Source organism: Pinus tabuliformis, chromosome 6 (genome assembly GCF_031772625.1).
Source record: "Pinus tabuliformis cultivar Carrire ecotype Pingquan chromosome 6, CPIR1, whole genome shotgun sequence".
Taxonomy (NCBI): Eukaryota; Viridiplantae; Streptophyta; class Pinopsida; order Pinales; family Pinaceae; genus Pinus; species Pinus tabuliformis.
The window spans coordinates 1304342554-1304358831 of record NC_142292.1 but is presented as its reverse complement, the minus strand read 5'-3'; the positions used below and the strand labels follow the sequence as shown (position 1 = coordinate 1304358831).

The 16278-nt window shown below is 40.2% G+C and overlaps 1 protein-coding gene across 4 annotated transcripts in view; it reads right to left on the bottom strand.

The window, feature by feature from the left end:
- Positions 1-16278, bottom strand: part of LOC149263406 (tropomyosin) — a 166468-nt gene that overhangs the window by 102677 nt on the left and 47513 nt on the right. For all 4 annotated transcript variants that reach the window (XR_016259259.1, XR_016259260.1, XM_089426230.1 and 1 more), the window contains exon 2: positions 8571-8727. Coding sequence is in view for 2 of the 4 variants with exons in the window: in XM_089426230.1 (XP_089282356.1) it covers positions 8571-8727 (157 nt within the window). In the remaining 2 variants the exon portion in view is untranslated. The remainder of the gene's footprint in view (positions 1-8570; positions 8728-16278) is intronic.

The window sequence follows — 16278 nt, the reverse complement described above, 5'->3', positions numbered from 1 at the left end:
AGAATTCATCACATTTGTTTTATTATAAAGTTTGAAACTTTATATAGTGGATTAGTTTAGATGGGTCGTTACATGATAGCCTAGATTTTGTGTCTCTTATTTCATTATGGTTCATGCATTGGTAATTGTTTGATGAAGAATAACATTATAATAACATAAATAAAAGAAGATCCTAATCTAGAAGTAAAAGGCATTCACAAGCAGTTACTAATAGAAGAGAAATCACTTAACCCTGATGCCCTAGATTTCTCAATAGTATCTTGTCAATTGGAGCTATTTCTTTGGTCTTGGAGATGTTACTTTGGAACAAAAAACGATTGTACATGCATTCTATCTTGTAAGTGAGTCTTGGATTTGATAAATCTATATTCGTGTCTAATGTATGGAATGATTTATTATATAGGGCTTCTATTGTGCTAGATATTATTGAAAAATCAATGTATGGAATCTAGATGATGACATTGTATGCATTATTCATTAGTGCAATTCAATGGCAATCCCCATTGTGCATCTTTAAACTAACTCTTCCAAGTGATTTTGTTCCCTCACAAAGTAATAGTTGGGGTTTTGAAAGCTAGGGCTTTATTATTCCCTTACTCCTTACCAATACTTAGCAAATATTTCACTCCCATAGACTCCACCATCCCAAGGACTAGGCACTGGCTATGTTACTTTGTTGATCACTTACAAAATTTACCATAGAACTCATTATCTCTTTCCTAATCTCATTTTCGGCCCCTTTAAGGTCAAGCCGCTAGCTAAGGCTATGACACGAATTGACCTCATATTGAAGTTTTGGCTTGTGGAAAGATTCAACATTGGAAGGAGTGTTGGTTGCCTCAAATCAACTCCTTTTAGTGGTTAATCCATCCATTGTAAGGTTGAATTATTTTTCCCTAAGTAGACCTTGCCCCTAGGAAAACCCTAGTTTTCCCTAGGCTTCAACTTGGGGGCTTATTGAAGGTTTCTTGCTCCTTTGGTTGTTGATATTCATTGTTTGGAAACCTTTTCTTGGCCTTTTGATTCTAGGTTAATTCATTTGGCTTGTTATCTCTCAAGCCCTAGATCATTTGTGACTTAAATTGGCCTTATTATAAGATGTGAATTGCCCAATTACACTTGGTGAGCCTTGTCCTTAGAAAGAGTTGTCCTCTTTAAGCCTTTCTTGTCACCTTAATCCTTGAACTTGATATATCCTTAGGTGACCTACATAAAGGGAAGCCTTCCTAGTGGCGAAATTCCACAAAAGAGCATGTGCAGTGGCTGTGGTGATAATGGGCCACACCTCATAGGTGTCCCTTGGTCTAGTGAGTCCCCCGCCCAAGACTTGCTTTATTTTGAGGCAACATGGGGAAAACCCACAAAGTTTGGGCTTTTATTGAAAAGAGAAATTTCAATTACAACAAGTGTAATTGAAATACTTAGCGATTTCTCAATCACAACTTGCCCTGTGTGGCCTATACGACCCAGAAAATACTGTTGTACGGCTTCAGGAAATACGACTTGTACAGCCAAGTTATTCAACCCGTACGTCCCTAGTAATTTTAGCTTGTACAACCCTGAGAATTTCAAACTGTACAACCCAGATAAACTCAGTCTGCTTAATATCCAAACTCGATCTGTTTGTTGCCCTTGAAACTTGAAATGTTTGTTTTCTTCTCTTGTTGTCAGTTCGACCTCCTGTTTCTCAACTAAAAGCCTAGTCACTTGTGCCAAATCGATCTGCCTCTCCAACAACTTATTTCCCTCTTTATAATTTCTGACCTAATCTCCAAAGTGATGGAGAGCTGAGATTGCATCTCCACACTTGAGATCTACAGTCATGATATAATATTTCAATGATCTTTTTAACTTTATAAAAGTTGACCAATAAAGTCAATAATTTAATTAGTGACTTAATGCCTAAGGTCCAAACTTGGGAAATAATTACCAAGCTACAGTTTCAACACTCCCTCTTAGCAAGGAAGGTGTTCCGCACCACCCCAAACTTGTCTCTCAAGAAGACAAATTTGCCCTTCATCAAAGCCTTGGTTAAGATGTTTGCTACCTGCTCATCCGTAGGTACATACTGCGGCTTTACTATCCCCTTCTACACACAATCTCAAATGAAGTGGTACCTAATATGAATGTGTTTTGACTTGTCATGAAACATCGGATTCTCCAAGATCTTGATACAACTTTGATTATCATAGTGAATGATAGTTTGCTTTATCTCCTAATCAAATAGCCCCACAAGAAGCTTCCAAATCCAAATTGTCTCATAAGTTGTCGGCTTGGAAACCATGTACTCAACCTCAGCAAAACTCAGGGAAACTGACTTTTGCTTCCTACTAAACCAAGAAAGTGATCCTAATCCAAAGCTGAAACAGCACCCAGAAGTGTTTTTTTTGTCAGTGGTACTGCCTTCTCAATCAGAAACGATGTACCCCTCCAACTTCACTCCATCCATCTGTGTGAAAAAACGGTTACCTGATTCCTACTGCAAAAAACTGATAATATTTCACCTACATGTTAAATTACTTAAACAAGTTACTTGCATTTTTCTACGGCAAATACTGAAATACATATACTGCAGCCTACACAAAATAAAATATTGTGGAAACTAAATACTGCATTGGAAAGAAATAAACACACACATCAACATAGTTGTTTTTGGCCAATGTCCCCGGAAAAACCCAATGTGGGAAAACCGGTGCAGCAGCGGAGGGTTTTAATTATAATGCTGCAGTAAATTTGAGTACAAATCGTTGGATGCCAAAACTGGCTACCCAATATAGAGAAATGTTGCCAAAGAGTTAGTGAGAAAAATCTCACACTAATTCGAGAGATTTGACACTGTTCAGGGGCTGGCTGGTTGGTCCCACGCTGCCTCTGCACAACTTTTGCGTCAATCCTACGCAAATCTACGTCACACTGGCTGGGCTCTATGTAACCTCCTCTGCTAATCTCCTGTTGTCTGAAAATTCAACCTTTTGGCCCTCCGGTCTCACACCTCGGCTTCTGGCACTAGATCTTGACTCTCCCAGCTGGATTTCAAACTCCCTCTGATGCTCTGCGCTGCCTCACTAAACTATGCTATGCCCTCTCCGCTTTGCACTCTCCGGATTTGGAAAACTCTCCTCCAGACTACTATCCCTGCCCCTCACTGCAAGATCACTCAATCTCATTGCGAAAACTCAACGGCATTACTCTTGAGAAATTCGATCTCTAATCTCTCATTTGATGTGTTCTCCAAGTGCCCATCGAACTCCTTATAATCTCTCGTTGGAGCTCCAACGGCCAAGATTAAAACATAATCAAGGGCTAAGATTAACTAGGAGTTGATCCTCGTCTTCTTCTAGAAGATTCACACCTGATTTAATTAATACCCTTTAATTAACCAGATTTCTTAAATTTAGATTTAGGAAACCATTTAAAAAAGTTAATTATTTTAATTAAATCATCTCTATGTGGAATTTTCCCAAACGATTTCTGGGTATTGGAGAATGCATGTGTCTTAGCCTCTCTGCAAAGTTTCAAGGCTAGAGCACATCCGATGCTACAGAAATCAACACTCCCTCTTAGCAAGGAATGTGCTCTAGTGTTACAACCCACTGAAGCATCACTATGTCTCTGCACCATCTTCTGCTCCACTGCTGATGTCTAGCTATACTACCCACCACTACTGCGCAACTTTGTTATGAGTTGCATCTGTGTTGCTGCTGAACTGCTATCAACCACTGCAACTGCAACATCTACAGCAGAAAAACATCCAAAATACTGAATCAACTGCGTTCAGTATGATGCATCCGTCATCCGAGTTTTGACTACTGCTAGTCTCTGCGTTGTCACTGAAGCCTTTGCGTTGCCGCTGACTCTGCTCTGTGCCAACTGCACTACTGCCAACTCTGCTCTGCGCTGCTCAGTCTCTAACTGCTACTAGCCACTGCATCTGTCACTCTGGCACCTGACTGCACCAACTGTCACTGGTCCATCCTGCTACTGCATGTCTTGGGCTCCTGTAGCAAGGTACTGATTCATGAGGTGGACCTCCTCAAGAATCCTGCCCATCCTATAGCTCTCTGAGGCTACAGCTCCAGATCACCCCACCTCACCCTGGAGGCATCTCGGCAATCATGGCAAACTCTTCCTCTAGTTTGGAGGGCAACCTGTCAATATCGGCGGAAGCAACTTGTTGATCCTGCTTCTCCTCCTTGTCCTTCTTTCTAAGAGGACATTAAGTGTTGTAGTGGCCTAGCTCGCCACACCTGAAGCACTTGATCTTCGAAATATCCTTCTTTCTTATGTGTTGCTCCTACTGCCCCTTTCATGCAAGGGCCATGTGCTCCTCTTCCTTCACTGCCTTCATCCCACTAATGTTACTACCACTGATGATGGCCTTCACCAAATCACGCCTCATCTCCTCCTGTTGCAAATCAGTCCATACTCGTTCCCAATCTGGCAAATTTTCTCTGCCTAGGATGCTCTGGACGAAAACTTGCCAAACTTCAGAAACATTATTCTGCGTAATCGTACAAACTCTAAGGGTTGGGGTGTTGATCCTGCTGAAGACAGTTGGTCCCAGACATCCTGAAGCCTTGTAAGGAAGGGGTCCACTCGCTCCCCCTTCTGCATCCTCATGCATCTCAACTTCTCCTCTAAGTACATCTTTCGCTGCTCGGAAGATCCTTCATATAGCGTAGCTAAGGCTTCCCACATCTGTCGAGCAGCATGTTCTCGAACCCCGTCGAGAATGATCCTCTTAGTCTTTGCCATCTCAGCCTTGTACTTCTTGAGCAGATCTGCAACGGCAAGTACATCTACCACACTATCGACATAAGTTTTGAGATCATGCTCATCTAGAAGGCAGGAGATCCTAGCCTTCCAAATCACATAGTTGGAGGCTCCGTCCAACCGAAATTGATCTCTCAACCCAGCTGATGCCATCTCCCTGAAAAAAGTCGAACTTCTTCCTCTTCTCTTCTGCGCAGCTGCAGCCCAGCTATTCGCACTCCCTTCTGGAGTGAGAAATCTCGCACATAACTATCGCTGCTCTGCTAAAACAAATTGGACTTCTTGGCTAGAAGTCCTTTGAGGAAGAAATTCCCTCAGTATTGTTCCCTCTAGACCAAGAGGGTCTGTCATATTACCTCTCTTGATGAAGACAACTTATTGAAAGATCCTTGACTGACATCAAGATGAAACATCTCTAATTTGAAAGCATATATATATATATATATATATATCTTTGAACATTCTGATATGGAAAGGAGAATTTGCAAAGTCTAATTGACTTGCAAAAGGTATAAAATGAGTATTGTAAAACTAGGGTGTGTAAACCCTAGATTAATTTTGAAGGATAATGAAGCCTTTGGGTTTAGAGAAAAAACCCTAGACCTAGACCTAGAATGACGTTTCCACTAAAAGAAGAAACCCTAGCTCATGCAAGGAAGGAATGACAACATGTTGATGATGAGGATGAGGACAATAAAGTTGCAAGATGGATGTAAGAAGGCTAAGATCAAGAGGGAGTTGATATTTCCCTATAATCCCCAAAAAGATAAGTACTTTATATCTCTCCTCTTTGATTATTATTGTTGTTGTTGTTTTACTATTGTCTTTGTTTCTTTTGTCGAGTTGTAATCGTTCTTCCATGGCCTCTTAGTGAGGATTGCAAGTACATAATGAAGGTTGCCAAGGCTCTGGCAGCAGATGGAAGTAATGGAAGAACAAAGCAAAACTCATGACAAGAGGACTTTCCCATAATCGATGATGAGAGATATTGTACTAGATGAAATCCGAGCTCAAAGGGAGCAAGTAGATCAGCAAGTTTGAAGTATACCTCGATTGTGTTGAAGAGAAATCAATGATGACTTCCAAATGGATCTACAAGATCTAGCATGCAGCAAATGGTAGCATAGACAAGTAAAAAGCGAGAGTTGAGAATAGAAGGTTCTCCTAGAAAGAGGGAGAGGATCATGATAAAACATTTGCTCCAGTTGTCAGGTACACTTCTATTAGAACTATTATCATTACTTTGAAAATTGCATCAGGTGGATGCAGAGACCACTTTTCTCAATGGAGTACTTAAGAAGGAAGAAGTGTACATAGAGCTACCTCAGGGCTTTGAGGTACATGCAAAGAAGTCTTATAATTTAAGAAGGCTTTGTACGATCACAAATAGACACACTACGTTTGGTATCTTTGGATTGATGGATCAAGGTTGATCCTATTTGATTTGTCTCTAATGGAAGCAAAAGGATTCATGTGTCAAAGGGAGTAGTTGTGGCAGAAGGAATTAGTTCTGTAGTAGAGGGAGCAATCAAAGAGCCTTATTTTAGCTTCAAAGGGAGTTGACCTCTGAGTTAGAGATGATGGTCTGTCAAGCTAAGGGAGCAGTCACAATTACCACAACAGCGAATGTTTCAGTGTGAGGGAGCACACAGTCAGGGTGAAAAGAAAGTAGTTGTGGTGATGGATCCGTGAAGGAAGCAGATCAGTTTATGGTTGAGTCAAAGCATGTAGCTCAATATGTGTTGGAGTACTAGCATGGTATGATTGATTATGGCACAACCAATTATGGTTTGACATATGCCTCAAACAATGAAGTACAACTATAGGGATTCATAGATTCAGATTGGGGAGAGCATGCAAAAGACAAAAAGAGTTAATTAGGATATTGCTTTAGTTTGGGCTCCGTTATGATTTCTTGGATGAGAAGGAAGCAAACATCTGTCGCACTCAATATTGCAGAAGTCGAGTATATTGCAGCTTGGTTACCAAGTTGAAAAGCAATATGGCTTCAGAGGCTATTTGCAAGATTGTCTTGATCAGGTGCAGGTGACGACCACGATGACAGCTCAAAGCACAATGAGATCTAGTACCAAGACATGGTACAAAAGGAAGCAATGTGGCTCTACAATCAAGTAGATTGCTGACAACACCTTTGTCCCAAGATGAAGTCTACATACTTCGAGGACAAGCTTGGAGTGATTGAACATGTCTCTCTTAGCAAGAGTGATGAAATTGCAGCATCCAGGACAGTCATCTCCCTAGGTCAAGCTGACCAAGATTAGGGAAAATGGTCCAGAGTAGCATAAGGGACATACATTCTCCCTATATCAAATATGACCATATTAGGGAGAATGGTACAGCAGAGGACAGACATTCTCCCTGTGTCATATATGAACAAATTAGGAAGAATGGTCCAGCAAAGGATATTCATTCTTCCTATGTCAAGTATATTGACCAGATTAGGAAGAATGGTCCTAGAGGCCCAGGATCACTCAGTTGAGTGGGTGCCTTTCAACATCAGGCTCAGATTACTCTCTAGATAGGTTGAGTGAGCTCCTTTAGCATCATGGCCTAGAATGAGGCCTTTGGATTTGGGACTAGATTACTCAAATGAATTGAGTGTGTCCCTAGGGTTTCACCACAAGTCAAAGAGATTGACCAGGATGATGGTGAACCAGGACTAGTCAATATACCATGGGTCAGAGGCGCCAACCAGAATCATGGTGACTAGTTGATGCTAAAGATCTACCATGTGTCAGGAGTACCAACCAAGATTATGGTTAGGATACACCGTAGGTCAGAGGTACCGGCCCGAATTATGGTAACTTGTTGATGTTGTTGATTTATTGTGTCACAGTTGTTGACCAGATTATGGTAATTGGATGATGTTGATGCTAATGATACTGCAGGTGAATTGTTATAACCTTTTCTTAGAGAAATTTATCAAGAAGAGAACATCTGATAGTCATTATGAATACCTCCTTAGCTAAGGAGTGTTGAATTTTGTAGCTATGGTTGGTCTTCATAATTAATATCTTTGGTCCTTGAATTATACAAGACATGTTCTTCATGTCATTCTATTTTAGCCCTTAAAAATATATAATGTAAAACATCTTCTTCATGTCGGCTTCAAATTTTTGAATTTCAAATATTAAAGTTTTGGCTCCAAAACACAAAGTCGGCCCTCCAAGAAGTCAGGTCGGCTTGCCCCTATGGTCACACCCATTCAGCCTCCTAGACAAATATAAGTAAGGGATTCGACCCCCTCCAAAAGGCAACTCAATCATCTTCAACAGAGAGAGAATTCGGACCATCTGAAGAGGTACATCGGACAGGCCTGAGGCAGAATAATGGATGAGCCTGAGGCAAGACAAAAGGGCAGATCTGAGGGAGAACAGAGAGATCTGGGACTTATTTTAAAGGCAGTTGACCAGGTGTGACCAGGGCTGTGTTTGAATTTATGTTGACTTGATTTATCTCTGTCGAACTTAATGATTTCTCTAAGAAAAGGTTGCTGGATTTTTCCCCATGTGGGTTTTCCCAGGGTAAATGTCTGTGTTCTTGATTTGACTGTCTCTTTATGATCCTAATGTCTGTTGTTGAAGATCTGTGTAATTGCTTAATGATTAATGTGAATATGGAAGAATTTAAAGTGAATTTCATTAGAAGTAATTATCAGATAGAATACCTAAGAAAAATCAACATGGAATGTGTGATCTATAAACACAAATGAAACATTATACAAAAGTCAATGTACATGATAAAATTCCAAATATAAGGGAGAATTGCAAGCATACTTGTTGTGTTTTCGAGCTCCTTTAGAACCTCTTGAGTGCGTGCTTCAGCAGCGCGTTGACCTGCTTCAGCATGTCTTTTTTCTGTACGAGCACAAGCAGATGCTGTAATAGCTGCATCCAGCTCTCTTTCCAAAGTCTTTACCCGCCTTTCAAGGGCCTGTTGAAACACAAATAATTTTAAGAAAGCGTAGGCAAAGCTTAGGTAATTACAGTTTGAGAAACTTTGAATGCAGACTACCCACTCTTGAGCATTCTAATAACTTCTCCCAGGCCCCGCCTAAATATATAATATTTTGTTATTGACCATCTTAAAGAGGCCCAAAGCACAAGTTATAATCTGCAAATTGGTCTGTTGTAGGGTGTAATAAATAAATGTTTCTCAGACAGAAGTTGCCAGTGATGCAATACTATAATGTAATTACCTGCCTAGAACATAGCCATAGGGCCTCCATGCAACCATATCATTATCCAGCAGATCAGTGTTTAATTATCCCGCATTTTATCAAGCATTACTCAAATTTGCATTCAACTGCATCATAATAACCCCTCCAAAGTCTGATCAAATCTCACTACTCAGCAAGCATTTTGAAGGATATGGGACATAATATATTCCTCCCTTGGGAAGGATGCATAAAGGGACAATCTACATGCCTGTATGGAGGATCAAGCATCAAAGGACACTCCTGGGTAAATAAAGCTTTAGGCATTTCAATAAAATAAAACAGAACTTTAGGGACCACAAAAATCTGAAGAGCGGTGATTAGAGCAAAGAGGATTTAAAACAAAGGAATTAGAAATCCTTTCACCAGGAAATTCTGATTAAACTTTATCAAAAATCTGGTAAAAATTGCTATATCGGGATTCATTTACGTGAGAATAGCATCCGAGGTTAGAAATGGAGAATGAATTTGGTTCAGGATGGAATAATCCTCATGCTTGCCTCCTCTGAATAATGATGTTATGTAAACGATAGTAGTAGAGGCTCTTGCTGAGAAGGCTAGTGAAACAACATCACAGAGAAACTCTTGAAGTTGCTCATCCAAATAACATGTCATCCTCTGAACAAACTTGGAGAAAAGATCTTGCCTGACAAGGAAATTGGCATTTTGTCAATCAAAGTGCAGAGACTGTAAGCTTCTATTAGTCTTTTGAATAAGATTCATATTTGTTTTTCTATAACTAATGATGAGCCAATATGTTTTAAACATTAATGGAACAGCTTTGCAAGACTATTCAGTGTCCATTAAATCCCTAAACTGCATTGAAGCCAGGCAACTTTATTACAATGACCCTCTATGCAAAAATTTTGGAGCTCCTCTGTGATGAAACCTGTCAACGTCCTGCAAAAATCAACCCAGCAGAAAGCACAGCAAATTCAAGGAAATCACACACAACTTTCCCAAGAAAACAAGCACACCAGAGAGAATCCTCAGATAGTGAAATAGGCTTTATATTATAAACTGCATTTATGAAATTTTACTAGTAATGCCTCAGTGGGCTTCTTCAGTATACAAAGGAATGGCTGTTGTCTACCATTCACCTAGATTAAAAGTGCCTGCAGGTATAAGTCTCAGCCAGGCTTAAAAATTCTTTAATAAATTCTGAAAACAATAAAATTTCACCTAGGTTTTCTCTGCTTTATGCAGTTGCTTCCAGGCACCCCATTGGCTCTTCTCAATTCCTTCTCTTCCTCTTTACATCTTCATTTTGTCCACTTCTGTCCTATTCCTTCTTTTCTATTCTTCCCCTGTCCTCCTTTTTTCCTTCTGTGCTATCTTCTCCGTCTTCTCAGTCAATGGCAGTCCTTTCTCTGCATGCTCCTTTTTTCTCCTCTTCATAAGTTTCCCCTCTTCTTTTTGAGGGAGCCTCCATCCTCTTCTTTCCATTAACCAGATCCTCCTCCATATAATCCTCTCCCTCCATTTCTCATAAACCTTTGTTTCTAAATTAATAGCCTTCATTAAAAAAAATCAATGACCATCATAAATAAGTAGACACTTAACCTCACAAACATTGCCAGATGGTACTCTTTGCAGTTTGCAGCAACCAAGGATAACATTTATTAAAGGCCATGAGGGAACAGCCCAGTCTTCAGACTTCCACTGGACCACTGCATAAAATTCACATCACCTCCAAATCAGCCTCATCAACTAGGACAGGAGACCCCCCACACGATTACAATGGTTGGATGCGATGGTGGATGTAATGGCCTGCAAGGCCTTGCAGTAAAACTCAAAGCAGCTGCCCACAAATTTCCAAAACCCCATGGGTGATGGACGAATGTCAGATAGTGATTGATCAGGCAGTATAAATTTGAACCGGGTTGTGACACATGCCAACCCTCGCAACATCATGATGATTGAAGTTTTCAGAGTGCATCCTCTCAGGGTATCATTTTTTTCTCATGGTGTGGAGATTGCGATCACTGGTACTTACATGTATCTTAGTGTTTAATTTTTAAGACAAAAAATTTGGTTTGAGGAAAGCCCTCCAACCCCATATTAACAAGGGCTATGGCTCCCTCAATTTTTATTGAATTTTCTACAAGATGCACAGTAGAATACAATTTTCTTCTAGATAATTACTTTCTAATGATTTTCACACACAGTATTCTTACTGATATCATTGAGCAATTACACTTCAGAAAATTTAAACAGTAAATGCAGCGGAAAGTTGAAACAGTAAAGATCAGAGAAAGACAGCCATGCACAATAGAGACAACAAATTTACCTTGGGAGAAAACCCAGCAACTTTTCTTCTAGGAGAAACTATTCTTCAGCAAAGTATACAAATCCAATTTGTCTAGAAATATGTGCCAATATCCAAGTCAAAATACCAGTCAAACCTAGTCAAAATCAGCAACAAGAAAGTCCTAGTCAAAACCAGTCAACTCTGGTCAAACTTTGGTCAGATCAAATTCAGATCTGTAGTCAACTTGGCCCTGCGGTCAGACTGCAGTCAACTGCAGTCAGATCCTGCCATCAAACTGCGGTCAACTGCAGCCTTGTTCTGCGGTCAACTGCCCAGTCAAATGGCTCGGTCAAACAGAAAATAAACTTGGTCAAACTTCAGTCAACTTGTCCTCCTGTTACACGTGTGGCTGCCTCTAAGAGAGATAAGAGATGATGCAATGATGACCAAAATGAAATTTCACATCATGTATATATACTAGTCAAATGGGGGTGAATTAGCCCAAGGGACACACCCTTTCATGGCTGGGCTGACTTGTCTTCTTGGGCCAGCTTGCTGTCCCAAAAATTAAATTTATTTTGAATTTTTTTCAAGACGACTTACGTATGCAGGAATACCTCCCGATGCTACAAAAATCAACACTTTTCTCAAGCATCAACATTTTCAAAACCATTTTTTAGACTATCCAAGATGGAACTCGTGAACACCCTCATCAAACCCACAATTATCTATGGTTCAAAGGTTGGGGAGCCTAGCTCACTGGAGTCGAACTAGACCATGACAAAGAGAATTCAGGTTCTCATGCTTCATGACATCATCAAGTGCAAGAAGACAAATCTATAAGCCATTATTCAAGCAGAGTTCACAACCTCCACTTCAGCGTTGGAACCATCTTTGGACTGGTTTCCATTTTCGACATTTTGTGGATTCATCGACAAATAGGGATCACTACCCTATCTTGCCTAACGCTCCTCAAAGGCCATGGCCATTATACATACCTCTAGTCGAGCTTGTTGTTTTGCTTTGGCCACCTATTTTCTTCAATGGGTTGGTATCTTGATAGACTACCTGCCCCTATTCAAACACTCTCTTGACACCCTAGGTCGACTCCTACCATACTAGGAGGAATTGAGCAAAATTATCAAAAAAGACATCATAGACAATATATTAAGGTTACTACGGTCAACCCACCAAGCAGAGAACAGGGCCTTCCTAGCCCTCAGCCAAGCCTCGGCCTTGCTAGAAGTCCATATTCAGCCCTAACCAGGCCTTCCTAGCCCTCAGCCAAGCCTCAGTCAGCCCTCACAAACCCTCTTTTAGTCTTCTTCTTTGATAGCTCTAGGGTTTCATCCCAAGAAATAGTGTATCTGGCCAAGATCCTTCATTTCAATCTCCGAGGCCAACTCTCTCTAACACTGAAGTAGGTCTTCCAGTGGTATTTTGCTAGTCATCAATCTATTCAAACGTTGATTTTTGTGTAACATCGGGAGGTATTCCCGCATGTTAAGAGGCCTCCTAAGTCGGCCTAGAAAAATTATGGAAATTAAAATAAAATAAATTTTATTTTTGGGTTTCATGTAGGCTCAAAAGGGACAAGTCGGCCCCACTCAATTGATCACACTCATCATCTCTCTTATATATTAACCACACATGGGAGCAGATAGAGGACAAATTTAACTGAAGTTTGGACTTGGAATTTTGGCACAGATTTCTAGACAATTTGGATTTGTAAACTTTGTTGAAGAAAAATTCTCATAGAATAAGAGTTGTTGGGTTTTCTCCCAAGTTTGGGTTTCCCAAGGAAAATGTTGTTGTCTCTATTGTGCATGGTTTTCTCTTTATGATCTTAATGTTTTCGTTGCATTACTGTTGAAATTTTCTGTGTATAATTGCTCAATGATATCAGTGGCATAAGGATAAATTGTTAAAAATCATTATTAGGTAGTAATTATAAGATCAGAAAAGTAGTTTCTAGTGTTCATCTTGTAGAAAATTCAACAGTGATATGGTGGTTGGTTTTGACTCAAAGATGATGAGCATTGAGATTCAACCCTAAACTGTCCAAGGGGGTTCTAAATAGAGTGTCATGATTGGACTGACTTGCTGACCCAAAAAAAAAATATATATTTGATTTTTTTCAAGCCGACTTAGGCATCCGGGAATACCTCCTGATGCTACAAAAATCAACACTTTTCTCAAGCATCAACGTTTTCAAAACCATTTTTAAGACTATCCAAGATGGAACTCGTGACCACCCTCATCTAACCCACAGTTATCTATGGTTCGAAGGTTAAGCCTAGCTCACTCGAGTCAAACTAGACCATGACAAAGAGAATTCATGTTCTCATGCTTCAAGACACCATCAAGTGCAAGAAGGCAAATCTCTAAGCCATTATTCAAGCAAAGTTCACAACCTCCTCTTCAGCATTGGAATTTGGAACCATCTTTGGACTGGTTTCCCTTTTTCGACATTTTGTGGGTTCATCGACTGACAGGGATCACTACCCTATCTTGCCTAATGCTCCTCAAAGGCCATACTCATTATACATACCTCTCGTCAAGCTCATTGTTTTCCAAATGCCACCTATTTCCTTCAATGGGTTGGTATCTTAATAGACTACCTGCCCCTGTTCAGATACTCTATTGACACCCTAGGTCAACTCCTACCGTACTGGGTGGAATTGAGCAAAATTATCACATAGGGCATCATAGACAATATATTAAGGTTACTTGGGTCAACCTGCCAAAAGGACTAAGCCCCAAGATGGCCTTCTATGTAGAGCACATCCCGGAGCTAAGAAATAGCCTTATTGTTCAAACTTCATTCCCCCCCAAACACTTTGACACTCTATTTGGAACCCCCTTAGGAAGTTTAGGGTTGGTTTTCATCATCTTTGAGTCAAAACCAACCACCACATCACTAGGGGGGGAGACCAAAAGCACTTGTTATTTAGGTGCCCCATCTAATATGAATTAGAGAACAGTTTCATTTTCTTTCTAGGGAACCCCAGAACTTTCTATCCACTTTCTTTCATTTCCTAGACCAAAGATGCTTTGCCCTATACATGAGGGAGGCCCTTGGACTTAAATCTCTCTCATTCAAGCCACTCCAACCCAGACCAAACCCCATCTAGCCGATTAGAGCTTTGTCACTGATGATTCCAACAGATAGAGGTACCAAGAGGCAAGTGAACAGCAGCACTACATCAGATATCACATTTGTGAGAACCCATGCGGCCATCCATGTTCAACCAACAATACCCTCACGAACACGTTCCTTAGATCCTGGGATAGATCACACCACACCAACAGTTAGGATAACTCCTCAAATCTTGGTTGTGGGTTAAAACATCCAAACAGTGAGACATACCTCATACCATATCTTCCTAGTCTTCTAGATCATTCAACCAATCATGTATCAGGAGTTTCTTCCCTAAGGCCTCAGATGTTAGGACTGATAGCATCATGGGATGTTGATCACCCCAAAAGAGAGACATCCCTCCTAGAGGTTCAATGTTTCTGGTCTTCAGTCCTCCACATTACTTGCACATATCTGCATTATCACATTATCTCCTTGCTCCATGATGTTAGAGTTTAGACTTTAGATTTTTCTCAGCATAGGCTAGATTTGATTATATCATGATTTTCTAGAGGCCGATTTTGCACTCCCACTTTGCATCCCACACTGATGTACTTAGGAGGTCCCATTAAACTATTTGTAGTTATTAGTCAGACAAATAAAATTTTATTTTCTTTTATCTTATCTAAAACTCTTTTGACATCTCCAGCAAGCTTATCTTTTCTAGCAAAACATGCTCACCAATTTACAAGATGAAGTCATATTTCTCAAATAACTTAGGAGTTACAGAATAAGCCAAGTTGAAATGAACATCACTCTCTACAGCCCTTAACATGACAATGGAAAAGATTCTTACAAAAAGTTCGTACTTAATCTTGTTGAGGAGATGGGGCTACAAAAAATTATGAATTGTCAACCACACAAGAAATCAAAACTATACTCTCAGGTCAGGCCATTCTCACTCCAGAAGCCACTGTCCATGAAAAATTCGAGTTGAATTGCTTTTGTATGAATTCAATGGGGCCTTTAAAAGTAACCCAGGAAAATTGGAGCAGTTGCAATCTTGTTAAATCCTTAGGTTAAAAAGCTAATCTCAGTAAAAGGAGATTGAGAACAATAACATATAATGTAGCTGACATAAGAGCGGTACTCCTGGGATTCAAAGTGGCAGTATTAAGTGATATTATGTTGTGCACATTCCAGAAGATTCCATGTTCGTTGTAGTTCAATTGCCATTGAGGTGCAAACGAAACTCTGAATACTTCCTAGCCAAAATCAAGTCAAATCTCCTGCCAGTAAACCAGTAGATTTGGAAGCGTTAATTTTTCTTTTTTGTCAAATAAACACTTCCAGTCAACACAGGCAAGCTGCGCCAACCAAATTGGGATATTACATTGAAGCACATACATTCCACATGCTACAAAAGCTACACTTCAGCAAAGCAGCCACAACTGGGGAGTATCAATTCTGCCAAAGTCAGCCAGGACTTGCACCTGGACCCAACCGCATTAAATGGCAGACTGGCCCATGAAGGGTAAACATCTACTTGGGGTGATTGAAACTTGGTGGGGGGATTTGAACCTTTGGGGGGGTGTAACTGTGTAACAGCATCCCTGCTTTACCATCTAACCAGGCCACATTAAATCGCCCATTTGCATGGGTGCCAACCGTTAATTTCTAAACCAGCTACAGGCAATTTATCCTTTAGTAAATACCTTGCTGTAAAAATTAATTACTACTGCAGATCTAATGAATAAAAGTGCTACTGGAATTTTAACAGTAAATAAAAGATAAGCAGCAGAAGCAAAAAATAGCACCAATCTCATACGCATGCACACACATAGATTCTGCACTTCAAATTTGTTCTTCATTAATAAATTATCTTCAACATACAAGGGCTCTGTTACCACTCAAACCAGGAGGGGACCTAAAAGGGGT